The sequence below is a fragment of the Bos indicus genome, chromosome 2 (assembly GCF_029378745.1).
Source record: "Bos indicus isolate NIAB-ARS_2022 breed Sahiwal x Tharparkar chromosome 2, NIAB-ARS_B.indTharparkar_mat_pri_1.0, whole genome shotgun sequence".
Classification (NCBI taxonomy): domain Eukaryota; kingdom Metazoa; phylum Chordata; class Mammalia; order Artiodactyla; family Bovidae; genus Bos; species Bos indicus.
The window spans coordinates 24,452,569-24,466,859 of NC_091761.1; the positions used below are offsets into that span (position 1 = coordinate 24,452,569).

The window sequence follows — 14,291 nt, forward strand, 5'->3', positions numbered from 1 at the left end:
TCCTTCCCCTGCCCTTTTGAACTTAACGTGGCCTGTTAGTGCTGCCTCTGGATGGTCTGTTAACCTTACTGGTGCTTTGAGTCACACTGGACTGAAGGAGACTTCTGGTCAAAACAAACAGGAGTTTTCTTTTCTTCCTCCTCCAACCCTCTTAGAATTGCTATTGATGACAAATAGCACCCAGTTCCCCAACCGCCAAATGGTTAATTAAGAGTGCTTTCATCTCCTCGACACAAAGATAAAATTTATGCAAAGGGTAGCCCACAACACCCTCTCCCAATGAATGTATGTAAAAGGCAGACTGTCAAGTTCATGGATGCCTATCAAATACACACTTCCCCTACATGTTGCAACTGTACCCAAACTAAGAAGGAACTAGAGGACAAAACAAAACAGCTCTTTTGCCTTTTCCTTTCTTTTCCCCCAAGTACATAAAAAATACTTTGCACACTTTCATAATTTGTCAAAAACAAACTCCTTCCTCCTCTGAAACTCAAAATGTTCAACTCTGACCACCCTTGGAGAACCTTCTCCCTCACTAACTTAAATCCATGGGCGGTATTCAGCAAATAAATACTGTCTCACACACAGAGCTCCTTTCAGACCCAGGTTTTGCACAGCTCTTTACCAACTATTTATGGCAACAGCTACATAAGTTTTGTTGAACAGCACCCAGTAAGGCTACACAGACTTTGGGGACAGGAAGCTGAGGGAGATAACACTATTCAATGAACATCACAGCAACTCTGGAAGGGCTAAGGTTAGGGCTCTGTGCTTTGTGAACTGCATCACACAGGATTTAAGGACCTTCACTTATCCCTGTGTTCAGATGGGCCTTTCTGACACAGGTAACATCACCACTTGGGCTGCCACAGCCAAGCGTGGAGTGAGCATCTTCCCTCTGGCTTCGGTACCAGTGCCCACAAAGCACTCCCATCTCCACAGCCCCGCCTCCTCCTGGCTTTGCAATCTGGCCAGGTTACAACCACAGGCAGAAGGGCTGTTGGCTTGTCACTGAAATTCTAAAACAATACATTCACCTCTCTGGAGACTTCTTTTTTGTTTTCTACTAAGGAAATACCAGAAACATACTCTGGGCTCTGGTGGCCTGTCTTGTCAGCCCTTGTCACAAAAATGAGCCACTCACCTTCAGGGAGTATGATATACTTAATGTTGATTTACTACCCTGCAAAAAAAGTCATAGAAAGAGGGAAAGCAGGTGATTTTCGTGGCAAATCTTTATTTCTTTCAGCTATTCTCACTCTTCCTAATTGATCCCCACACCTCCTTTACATTGCATCTGGAAAAATGGATAGATTGTCTTTCACAGAACTATACTCTCTGAAAAAAATCAAGAATGCTTTGAGACAAGATGTTTTATTTAATTTACTCTAAAGGGCAATTGAAAGACAGCATTAATAGTAACACAGAAAATGTAACAGCAAGCTTTAGGAAAAAAACGCCTAGTGTATTGGTTTCAAGGAATCTTTCTTAAATGATTCCAACTGTTGTCAAAAAATTTTTTTTTAAAGTTAAAGAAACTATATACATAGAATCTTATCTTCATGGTAGAAATTTAATATGGAAAATTTCATGATAGAAATTTAAATTCTAAAGAACTAAGCAGTTAGAAGCTCAGTGCCTTATTTTAAAAAGTGAATATTATAGAACTGCAGGATGTTAACACTTCCCAAACCATAGTTTTATATCACAGACTAAGTTTAAAAATTATAATTCAGATGCCTCAGAAATCAAAGGCGCGAAAACACTCCATGGCTTCTGCAGTTAACCTTTATCTTGGCTGGAAAAAGCAACAGATAATAGGCAATGCAGTACCTTCGGGACTGGATGAGCTGAAGAAACTGCAGCCGGCAAAACTATACTGTGGGAAATCTCTCTTTGTCTCCGGAAAAAGAAATTTCTTCTTTGTTGACTGGTTGACTGTGTGTGTAAGTAGATATGATTGAGTGGTGACGAGAAAATCCTATGACAACCTGGGAGCAGAAATAGACGTATGTTAAGCAAAAAAAAAAAAAAAAAAAAGTACTTATTGCTACATTTTCAGTTGTTTCGTCGCTGTCCATTAAATCATGATAATAATCCTTTATTGGTTCAAAAACGAAAAAGCTCCAAACAGAAAGGAAAGCAGTGATATTCTGAGTTCTACTACAATAGTAGTACAGCATATTTATTAGCTAATGCTCTGTTTACTTAAATGTTTGACAATGGGAAACTCTATCCTAGTGGGAAACAAACATATAGAAACGTCTGCTGAACACCAGGTCTATCAAAAGAGCAATTTGTGCTGTGGTACCTTAAACGCAGCCGTGTCCAGGATGACCCTAGATTCAGGGCACTGTTTGGGTGGCTTTATATTCTTTAAGGTCGTTTTCCTTTCACGAATCCTGGACAAATTGCCAGCTGCACGTTTTTGCCCTCGATAGGATTACTACTCTGTGTTAAGTTCATGTGCAGCGAGGCATTATACTGAAATTCACTGTAATGAATGCTCAAGTCAGATAAAGACTAAATAGTAAAAATGTAGGGTGCAACCCTGAAAACACATGAATGTAGGCTCCAAAAGTACCCACAATAGGAATTTAGAAATATCTATCAAAATTTTCAATGCACATATCCTTTGACTCGTCGGCTCATCTCCTAGGACTCTACCATATGTAGTGATGGAAGTGTGACGATGAACCGCAGCACTGTTTGTGGTAGATAAAAATGAGTGATAATCCAAATGTCCATCCATAGGGGACTGGTTAAATATACTACGGTAAATCTACACAACAGAAGGCAGAGAAGTAGAGAGATATTAAAGAGAAAAAGCTAAATCATCTCTGCATATTGATATGGGAAGAGGTCACAATATATTGCTAGGAAATGCTGAGCAGTATGTATGAAAAACTCATTAAGGTAAAAAGAGCTTATGCATTTATATAAGTTTGTATATGCCTGTAAAATTTCTGAAGATTGATATTCATCAGATTCTGGGGCATCTGATTGGGGCTGGGGTGGGAAGGAAGACTTCCTGATCCATTCTATTTTCTCTAAACCAATAGACTTTTAGGATCATTCACTTGCATTATTTTTATAATTAAAACAGTAGTTTAAATCTCCCTTACATGCCATAATTGCATGTCAGGGGCTGGCAAACTACAATCCAAAGGGCAAATCCAGCCTGCTTCCTGTTTTCATAGAGCCAACAACTTGAAAATGATTTTTATGTTTATGAATGGTTGAAAAAAAATCATAAGAAAAGTCCCATTTTATAACATGAAATTATGCAAAATTCAAACTTCAGTGCCCATAAATCCATAAATAAAGATTTACTGGAACATAGTTGTACTCATTCACTTATAATTAGTCATGACTGCTTTTGCACAACAGTAGCAGAGTTGAATAGCTGTGACAGAGAACATGTGGTTCACAAAGCCTAACATATTTACTACCTGCCCCTTAGAAAAGAAGTTTGTCAAACTCCTGATCTAGAGAACTGGTTCTCAAAATGTGATACCCAGACCAGCATCTGAGTATCACATGGGGAAAAGATACAAATTCTTGGGCCCCTCCTCAATTTACTGACCTAAATTGTGGGATGAATTCAGCAATCTGTGTTTAACAAACCCTCACCCAGGGTGATTCTCATGCATACTAAAGTTTCAGAATTACTGGCCTAGACTAATGGAAACACAAATTACAGGTAAGTATTGGCCCCAAAACTCAAGATCTCTAAGTGAACTGGAAAAAAGGCACAGATGCAAACAGACTCCAGTGGTCACTGATTCAGTTTCATAGTAGAAAGTTAGTCACTCAGTGATGTCTCACTCTTTTGTGACCCCTTGAACTGCAGCCCACCAGGCTGCTCTGTCCTTGGAGTTCTCTAGGGAAGATTACTGGAATGGGTAGCCATTTCCTTCTCTAGGGGATCTTCCCCACCCAGGGATTGAACCCAGGTCTCCAGTATTGCAGGAAGATTCTTTACCGTCTGAGCCACCAGGGAAGCCTGTCCGTGTCCTAAGTTTCACTCAATTATGTTCTTCCAGAAAGCTGAATATAATATTGTTGAATAAAACTTCCAGAGCTGTTTCAGGTATTGTATTTTAAACAATATTTTGAACAATTCCAAATACCAGCCAAAATACTGCCAGGAATATCACCTTTGTTTGACAGAGGCAGATACATATTCCCTAAAGTTTGTAAAGTACAGTATTTCCCTAAAGACACCACCACCATCCCCAGGGGTGTGAACTGGTCTAAGAGGGGGCAGGGCAGTTTCCTAGTAAAAGCAGATAGCTAGAAATCAGAAGCCTGGACTTTTGTCTCAGCTCTACTACTTCTCAACTGTGTGGGCCTGAGCAAGAATCTTGTTTTCAGTCTCAAGTGAGAATTAATTGGAATAAAGTATGTGAAAGTGCCTTACATTTAGTAGATGCTCAAAAAACAGTAGTTCCTTCAAGAATACTGAAAAAGCAAAATGAGAAAGAAACTATGGGCTTCACTATAGCTTCCAGTACTGAGAACTTAATGGTGGTTCTTCAGCTGCTAAGTGGTGTCTGAGATGACTGTTTGCGACCCCATGAACCAAGCATGCCAGGCTTCCCTGTCCTTCCCTATTCCCAGAATTTGCTCAAATTCATATCCATCGAGTCAGTGATGCCATTCAACCATCTCACCCTCTGCCACCCTCATATCCTTCTGCCCTCAATCATTCCCAGCATTGGGGTCCCCTCCAATGCTCTTCACATCAGGTGGCCAAAGTATTGGAGCTTCAGCTTCACTATAAGTCCTTCCAAAGAATATTCAGGGTTGATTTCCTTTTAGGATGGACTGGTTTGATCTCTTTGCTGTTCAAGGGACTCTCAAGAGTCTTCTCCAACACCACAGTTCAAAAGCATCAATTCTTCAGTGCTCAGCTTTCTTTATGGTCCAACTCTTATATCCATTCATGACTACTGGAAAAACCATAGCTTTGACTAGACAGACCTTTGAGAGCAAAGTGATGTCTGCTTTTTAATACGCCGTCTAGGTTTGTCATAGCTTTTTCACTGAGAACTTATTATGTATCAATTACTGCACTAGGCCCTTTACATATGTTAGCTCATTGACCTTCATGAGAACCATGCAAGTTGTGACCTGTTATCACTGCGCTCCACAGTCGAAGATGTGGAGGTACACAAAGGTAAATAACTCCCCCCAGAGTGCAAAGCTGAGGGGACACAGGTCAGTTTGCCTTCATAAAGTATAATCCTCTTCCACGCATAAGAAACATGAGCTAACAACACACAAGGAAACACTCTGAAAATGTAAAAGTCATCCGAAAACTATTAAAAGTTACTACTTTTTTTTTTTTTCAAAAAGTGGTGATGGGTTGGCCTAATCCATCGTCTTTCTCAAGCCAAACTCCCTTTGCTGACCAGATACTTGCTGCAGGGAGGTGACTGACAGAGGTCTGGCTGGACAGTCTGTGAACTGTTGTTGTCGTTCAATTGCTCAGTCATGTCCGAATTTTGCGACCCCATGGACTGCAGTATGCCAGGCTTCCCTGTCCTTCACCATCTCCCAGAACTTACTCAAACTCATGTGCATTGAGTCAGTGATGCCATCCAACCATCTCATCCTCTGTCATCCCCTTCTCCTGCTGCCTTCAGTCTTTCCCAGCATCAGGGTCTTTTCCAGTGAGTCAGCTCTTCCCATCAGGTGGCCAAAGTATTGCAGCTTCAGCTTCAGCATCAGTCCTTCTAATGAATATTCAGGGCTGATTTCCTTTAGGATTGACTGGTTGGATTTCCTTACAGTCCAAGGGACTCTCAAGAGTCTTTGCCAACACCACAGTTCAAATGCATTAGTTCTTCAGCACTTAGCCTTCTTTATGGTCCAACTCTCACATCCATACATGACTACTGAAAAAACCATAGTTTGACTATACTGATCTTTGCCAGCAAAGTAATGTCTCTGCTTTTTAATATGCTGTCTAGGTTGGTCATAGCTTTTCTTCCAAGGAGCAAGCATCTTAATTTCATGGCTGCAGTCGCCATCTGCAGTGATTCTGGAGCCCAAGAAAACAAAGTCTGTCACTGTCTCCACTGTTTCCCCATCTATTTGCCATGAAGTGATGGGACCAGATGCCATGATCTTTGTTTTTTGAATGCTGAGCTTTAAGCCATTTTTTTCACTCTCTTCTTTCACTTTCATCACGAGGCTCTTTAGTCTGTGGATACAGAATGGAAAATCTGGATCCCAGCTATCACCAAGGAAAGGTTCAGGTGTAATCAATCCATGATTCTGGGTTCCCTAACTGCATCCCTAGGTAGGACCAAAGTTAAGCTCCCAAATGTTTCCCTTATGAGAAAAGCATGTATTATGATGACTATTAATGATGGTAAGACTAATAAAAATAGTAACAGTGGTAGTGGTGAACACTTCATAGCCAGTTTCTGTAATTAAGCAGAGTGCTGGGTGCTCCACACACATTGAGTCTTGCCAATGCTGTTGGGGAGGGGACAGCTGTTGATGTCACTACTTCATGGTTGAGGAACCAAGACACACCTCTGGCAGCCCCAGCTAGAGTCCTGGAAGTCCCAATCCAGGGCTGGCTCTGCTGCTCCAAGCTGCCTTTCAACAGTGTGTACAGGTTCTAGTAGCTGGCATGCTTGGCTAGAAAGTATGTTTTTTCAGGGACTCAATTTCAAAGAAATTTTTTTTAATCATGAAAAAAATAAACATCATGAGACCAGCCAACATTCAGAAAGAACGTATTTTTCATGAAAAGTCTTGGAATTGATCTAACCGGGAGGCATTGCAGTAGTGAGAATAATACAAGCTTTGAAGTCAGACAGATCTTGAGTCACCAAAACTTCTGAGCCCCACTTTCTTTACCACTAAATGGGAACAGTAGTGCTTTCCTCACCACAAGGCTATTGTGAGAATTGGCAGAAATAACATTATCCTCAAACCATCTTTAAAAAGTAGGCGCTCTATGGGGGAATTCCCTGGTGATCTAGTAGTTAGGATTCTAGGCTTTCACTGATGTGGCCTGGGTTCAACCCCTGGTGGGGGAACTGAAATCCCACAAGCCATACAGTGTGGCCAAAAAAACAAGGAGGTGCTCCATAAATGTTTATGTCTCTTCCTTTCCCCTCTCAACACTCAACATGTTTACCTTAGGCCTCAAAATGTGTTTATTATTTTATTTGACAATTACTTATTGAGCTCCTCCTGGGCTTCCCTGGTGGTTCAGCTGGTAAAGAATCTGCCTATAGTGTGGGAGACCTGGCTTCCATCCCTGGGCTGGCTTCCCTGGAGAAGGGAACGGCTTCCCACTCCAGTATTCTGGCCTGGAGAATACCATGGACTGTATAGTCCATGGGGGTCGCAAAGGGTCAGACACTTCTAAGTGACTTTCACTACCGAACTCCTCCTATATGTCCTGCTTTAGACATGAGGTAAACGAAGTGACAAAGTCCCTCTCTGGGTGCTCACATTCTGTGGTGAGACACAGGCAAGACGCAAGCCAACAAATACATTCAATTATATCAGACGGTGATATTCTTGATGAAAAATCGGCCCAAGTGACACAGCACTGGAGCTAGAGATCCTGTTCCTGGACCTGCCAGGAACTAAGTGTGTGACCCTGAGCAGTAACTACAGTGGACACTGGCTGAGAGCTTACTTGTGCCAAGCTCCGTGCTGAGCACTTCACAGACACTACCCACCGCTACAGAAGACTCGAGCTTTCCGGATAGCTCATCGGTTAAGAATCGCCTGCCAGTGCAGGAGACGTCAGGGATGCAGTTTGATCTCTAGGTGGACAAGATCCCCTGGAGAAAGAAATGGCAACCCACTCCAGTACTCTCGCTTGGGAAATCCCATGGATAGAGGAGCCTGGTGGGTTACAGTCCATGCGGTCGCAAAAAGGTGAACATGACTGAGCACTGAGCACGCATGCGCAGAAGACATTAAAGGGAGGGAGCTGAGCTTCATAATCCTTGCGGTCTCTTTCAGCTCTGACAGTCGTGCCTTCATTTGGTGGCTTCTGACTTCTGTCATGCTACAATCCCGGCCATGGGATGATATGGAATCTGATCAATTGTATGATTCATGAAGGTTTTTTTCAATGCAGCTGATAACATTAAAGAGAAAGCACCTTCATCAGTATTATCAAGTAGACAGTCATTACAGGGGGAATCTTTCCTATGTCCTTAAACTCAAGGCATGAAGTCATCAGGCCTCTACTAGGATATCTGAATGAGGCTTTTGAGATATTCATTTCTAAAATGAACAGCGTTGCCAACATACCTGTTCTGCTAAATAATGAGCTCGCTGCCAAAAAAGAGGCAGGCACCCCCCACACACATACACAAAGGACTTAAACACTGGGAACATAGCCTGAACATATCCAGTCTGTTGACAATTATGGTTTTGCAAAGTACTCAGCAACTCTACTTTCATAAGATATTTTTTATTGGAAGCAAAACCTTTTCTTTCAATCTGATAAAAGATACCCTATAAATGTTGTCACAAAGTAACAGGATAATAAGGTACCATACTGTGTTTATTCCACTAACTATTCATTACAAACCAGAAAAAATACCAATTTAGTGTTTTTACAGGTGAAATGAAGAAATGGTCTTACATCAATATGTGCCTTTAGAAGATAATGGCTCTCCAATTAATGTGGCATAAAAATGGGGGGGGAGATCCCTAACTTTGCTTATCATAGTGTAATTAATAAATAGCAACTGGGCTTCCCTGGTGACTCAGCGGTAAAGAATCCACCTGCCAATGCAGGAGACACAGGTTCAATCCCTGATCCGGGAAGATCCCACATGCCGGGGAGCAACAAAGCCCATGGGGCATGACTACTGAAGCCTGCTTGCCCTAGTGCCTGTGCTCTGCAGCAGGGGAAGCCACCATGATGAAAAGCCCTGGCGCCACCACTAGAGAGTAACCCCCACTCGCCACATCTAGAGAAAAGCCCGCACTGCAACAAAGATACAGCACAGCCATAAATAAATAATTTTAAAAAAGAAACAGCAATTAGCAAATTTTCTAAATGCACAGTGAGCAAAATTAAAATGCTCCTATCCCAATTACATTCAGGGTCACAAACTACATTATCTATTAGAGATTATTCTAGAAAAGGTTTGTTCAATTTCCTATATATTTCCTTTCTTTGTAAAAGCACTGCTTCGTACATCCAAAATGAATACATATGAGACACATCAGCTATATGTCAATTTTAAAAGATAATTAAATAGAAGAACGGCTAATACAGTTATAAGAAGAACAATACAAGAATAATACAATATTGTAAGAACAATACAATACAAGAAGAACAGATACAGTTATAAGAAGAACTTTTTATAACTATATCTAATTTCCAACTTGCTACTGTCAGTGTTACAGTCAATTTGATGCATGGAGATCCATCATCAGAGGTAGGGTCACCAGGTAGGTTTCCATCAGCCTCAGGACTGGCCCCTTGGTCTTCTGGGAACCATCATTCACCCAAGACACACAGCACATCCTCTTTTGTTAAGAGTTATTTTCAGGAAAGAAGGGGCACATTGACTAATCTAAAGTTTAGGACACGTTAGTAGGAAATCATCAGAAACCTCAGGAGAAGAGAGCCCTGATCAGCAAGGAGCTGCTTTGGACTAATTTGATCTTAAAACACATGATCATAGTGAGTGCTGTCACTATAAATTACAGAACAGAAACTCTATATAGTTTCCTTAGGCAGTAAATCTATACGTTATTTGTTATGAATACTAGAATATTTAGTTATCACAGGTAATAATAAGAATTTATTTTCAGTGTCATAAAACTCTATCAGCTCCTAGTTTAAGCTGAACGTTGAAAACAACAGGCAATTGCTTCTTTCCCTCTGCAGAGGAGCATACGGTGTGGCCTGAATGTCTCTTGAAATTGCTGTATGTCCTTTGGATCCTGAGGTACATTTTTCATATCCTAAATTTGCATTTGCAATGTAAATCTACATTACGGTTTTAAATATTTTCATGTTCAGTAATAACATCAATTTCTAAAAGCTGCATTTTATTTCCCTTTACCAATTAAGTCTGAAAGGTGAGACCGCTGAATTCAAGTATGATGGGGGAGGAATGCATTCAAAATAACGAATATTGCTGCGCACTACATGCCCTATATTCATTGGCCTCTTACTCAGGGTCCGTTTTAATTGTTATCTGCGCATGCATTCTATACCACATAATGAAATGCTTCCATTTCACCCACTGAGCCCTGGGTTTTTATGTGCACCTCTACTAATGACCCTTAATTAAACCGATTTTACCCTTGGAAATGCAAGTTTTCTTTTGGTCAACAAGTATTTTTAAGGGAGCGTTCTGAATGAACTTTCAAAGAGACATTTAAAATGCTTAGTATCGTAAGCGGTTGTAAAACTGAACAAAGTACGTTTGTTCTCAAGTGTGGGCTACCAATACCTCTGTTTCATTGTACGTTTCCAGGGCAGCACTTTTACCCTGCACAGTGCCATCAATTCGAAGTTATGGGATGTTTCAGAGGCTTCAAGTATCTGGGCAGAAAACAACACAATAAAGTGGCCTGTGTAACTTTACATTAGCCAACAATGTCAACCAGAGATAATATGCAATTTAAAAGACACCCTGTAAAATGTCTTGCTGAATGTATTTGTTCATAATGATGAGCAAATGCCAAAGTCTAGTAACAAAACTATTATTTATAGCGTATCAACATCTAATTGATTTTACAAATGGAGGCAATTATTTTGGATGGAGGGAGGAATGCCTGCCAGATTTAAATGATTTATGATTACTAAGAGAGAAAACAACAATGTTTCACTAATTCATTTTCAAATATGGCTCTTACACTCATTGAGGATTTTAATTTTAAATCAAATTATTTCCTAAAATAATATATTAATGTTAAAAAAAAAGCAACTTTGTGACAGCAATCTATTTTGAACTGTTTAGAAATATTGGTTACTACAGTAGGCTCAGGAGAAAATGTCCCACAGAAATACATTTTCAAGGTGCTGATTTAGAACCACAGAAAGATCGCACTTCATGAACGCCAACCAATTACCCAGGGAAGAAGCGCAGGCTCTCATAGCACGGGGAACGCAGCCATGCATATTTCCTGACCTAAAACACTGTCTGCTTGATAGGTTTGATAACTTGCACAAAAGTCGTGAAAGGAAAATTAAATAGTGTGTCTCACTCGCTGTAGCTCCCATTGATTTTTATAATCCAGTACTAAGAGGTACATGTTTCAAAAGTAAATGAGAAAGATTGAAAGTTTCTTCCCATTTCAAGGAGACTACAGAGGAGAGAAGCTCACATTTCACAAGAAATAACCTGTGCATCTGTTGAAGAAGAAGAAGCTGGTGGTGGGGTGGAGGGGGGAGCGGGAATCCAAACAGCTAGGGGAATGCCCCAGGCTGAAGCAGATACTGATTGGGCAAAGCTAAAGGACAAGGGCCCTTGGAACTAAACAAAAGCAAATTCATTCTGTTGACAGATGTTGATTACATCAAAGCAACAAGGAACTCCCCCCAACTCATAATTTTTTTTTAAACAATTAATACCTCTCTACAATCTACACAATAAGGATAAAGTACGGTTTTAACCCAATCATAGCGAACATTATTAAACTTGTTTTTTAAAAGTTTCAGTTGAGTTCTGGTGTGTTTTTAGCCATGGGCTTCTCCAAACAGTGCTTTATTCATTCCCATGGACATGTCTGGAGAGCTAAGCTGGCCATACCATCAGCCCCTTCCTTCCAGGGGTTAACTGCTCTGGCTGCCAAATAAAATACAGAGCAAGCCATGTAATTATGGAGACAGTCAAAGGGCAGGCTCTATTTTGAAATCTATTTGCACAGACAAGGTCTTCCAATTGAGCTTACAGGAAACAAGCTGGTAAAGAGCCTCCTTTTCCCCAGATGCGTTCCACACTTTTTCTTCAACTCAGGAAATCATGGATATGGACACCATACACCATTACTTCCTGGATTTCAACCCAAGATGCCATTACAAGGAGAAGAGTGGATCTGTTTCACAAACCTGTAAAAAAAAACCTTTTTTTTTTTTGCTTAATTAACAGCATTTGGCAACAGCCTCTGGATGATAAAGCTCCAGTGTTTATTAAACAACATTTCTCAAGAGGATGCAGGCCAACTGTTATGCAGGTACTGGAAAACAGATCACTTTTTTTAATGCTCAAAATAAAGCACACAGTCTAGAGTACACTGGCATAAAATACTTGTCTGAAATAAAGGTTCTACTTGACATCCGACAGTGTTGTCCTTGAAGTTACTTATAGCTAAGACTGCTAAAACAGCAACAAAGATTCCACAGAAATAAAAGAAATATGCAAAGTATTTTAAGTGATGGAAAAAGTCACAAGTCACTTTTATGCTAAAACATAAAAATTTGTCCTAGTTGCTTAAAGGTCTAAGTTTGCAAATTTTATGAGACTTTATCATTCTCATATTAAAATAGAATTGAGCCACTACAACAAGTAAAACTAACTAGCCAGGGCTTCCCTGGTGGCTCAGTGATAAAGAACCTGCCTGTCTATGCAGGAGACATAGGTTCGATCCCTGATCCAGGAAGATCCCACATGCCGGGGAGCAACTAAGCCCATGTACCACAACTACTGAGTCTGTGCTCTAGAGCCCGGGAGCCACAACTCCTGAGCCCACGTGCTGCAACCACTGAAGCCCTCACGCCCTAGAGCCCAAACTGCACAAGAGGGCTGACTGCAATCAGAAGCCCACACACTGCAATGAAGAGTAGCCCCCGCTGGCCACAACTAGAGAAAAGCCTGCGCAGCCATGAAGACTCAGAGCAGCTATAAATAAATAAATATAACAGTAATAAAAAAACAACTAAATAGTCAAATGAAGGTGAGATAGTAGTCCTCATCGCACATACGAGGCTATGGATGTCAGAACTCATCATCAAGCCCCCAAACCAAAGCCTGGGAATCCTGGTTCTAGAGAAGATGAGCTGGAAAGTCAGCCACAGAACACTTCTGGGAAGAGGAATGGGCAGCGCCTGGGGGCACCCTCCACCAATAATAAAAACATTCAGGAAAGATGCCGGGGTCAAGGCAAAACATGACCTTCCCGGCGGCTCCATCAGGAAGTTGGCTTTGTGCTACATCCCTTTTCCTTTTAAAAAATGTATCAGTACTAACTGATAGAGTATATCGTCAATGACAAGTTCAGAAATGGGTTGAGGAAAAATGTTTCATTTTGTTTCTCGACAAGAGTGAACTGGATAATATGTGATTATTCATTAGTTTACACCACCAGCAACTAAGGATCTGTTATTTAAACAAAAAGCATTCCTCTCTTTTTGGGCCACAAAAACAACCCAACCTGTTCTGGAAACACAGATCAATAAGTATACCTATTTAATTAAGTAGAGTCATATTTGTGAAACTAGAAAAAAGTTCCTTTAGGCTGGCCCAACTCCAGCCTGGGGAAGAATGTCAAAGATTATAGTAAAACACAAAATCTAAAACTAAAAGCAGCTCATTTAAGTGGATAAGTGGAAGTTACATAGAAATGATTAATCTGTAAAAGGAACCAAGGCTATTATATGAAATTTCTCCATTTAAGGTGAAAAATGTTCAGTTCAAAATTTGAATTTAAATTCATTTTTATAATCATAAAATATCGAGTCACACTGAAATAGTATATGCTTAGAAAATCCCATTGTGTCTCAGCTAAAGTTTAGAGAAAAGCAGCTTTTTAACACTTCAACAATACATATACTCAGGCAACTTCTTGGACAAAGAAATATTGTATCCTTTCACGGGAAATAAAGGAGCTGTTTATTAGGGCTGTGGTTAAAATGTAATAATTCATTCTAGTTGAGCCCTGTGAAAAATGTCATCAAAATATCATTTTCTTTGCCAGATTTTCTGCATGCCGTGATATCATTTAAATACAGAATAAAAGACAAGCTCTGATCAGAGTAGAAGTACGACACCAAAATGACCCAAAAGCAAACATTCATTCTGTCAAAGTAACAGGAAAGAATTTCACACAGTCCTGATACCCAGAAAATGCACACTTCTAGGTTAGCACAGAACATCTGGCAAACTTCAACTTTCCAACATCTCTCAAAAAAAAAAAAAATTTCTGTTACCTCACATACTTGGGTTAAAGCAGAGGAAAAAATAGAAAAAAATTATATTAGAGAACACAAGAAAGCATTAGAAACAGCAATTTCACAGAAATGACAAATGGAATTCAATTTTAGAGAAAGTCTA

General features: G+C 40.3%; 1 protein-coding gene across 4 annotated transcripts in view; it reads right to left on the reverse strand.

The window, feature by feature from the left end:
* METAP1D (methionyl aminopeptidase type 1D, mitochondrial) overlaps positions 1-14,291 on the reverse strand; it is a 77,133-nt gene that overhangs the window by 15,818 nt on the left and 47,024 nt on the right. For 2 of the 4 annotated variants that reach the window (XM_019970863.2, XM_019970854.2), the window contains exons 2-3: positions 1,837-1,994; positions 1,148-1,186 (exon numbers count right to left, since the gene is read on the reverse strand). In XM_019970863.2, coding sequence (XP_019826422.1) covers positions 1,148-1,186; positions 1,837-1,994 — 197 coding nt within the window. The remainder of the gene's footprint in view (positions 1-1,147; positions 1,187-1,836; positions 1,995-14,291) is intronic. The other 2 variants (XM_019970882.2, XM_019970874.2) reach the window with 1 other exon arrangement.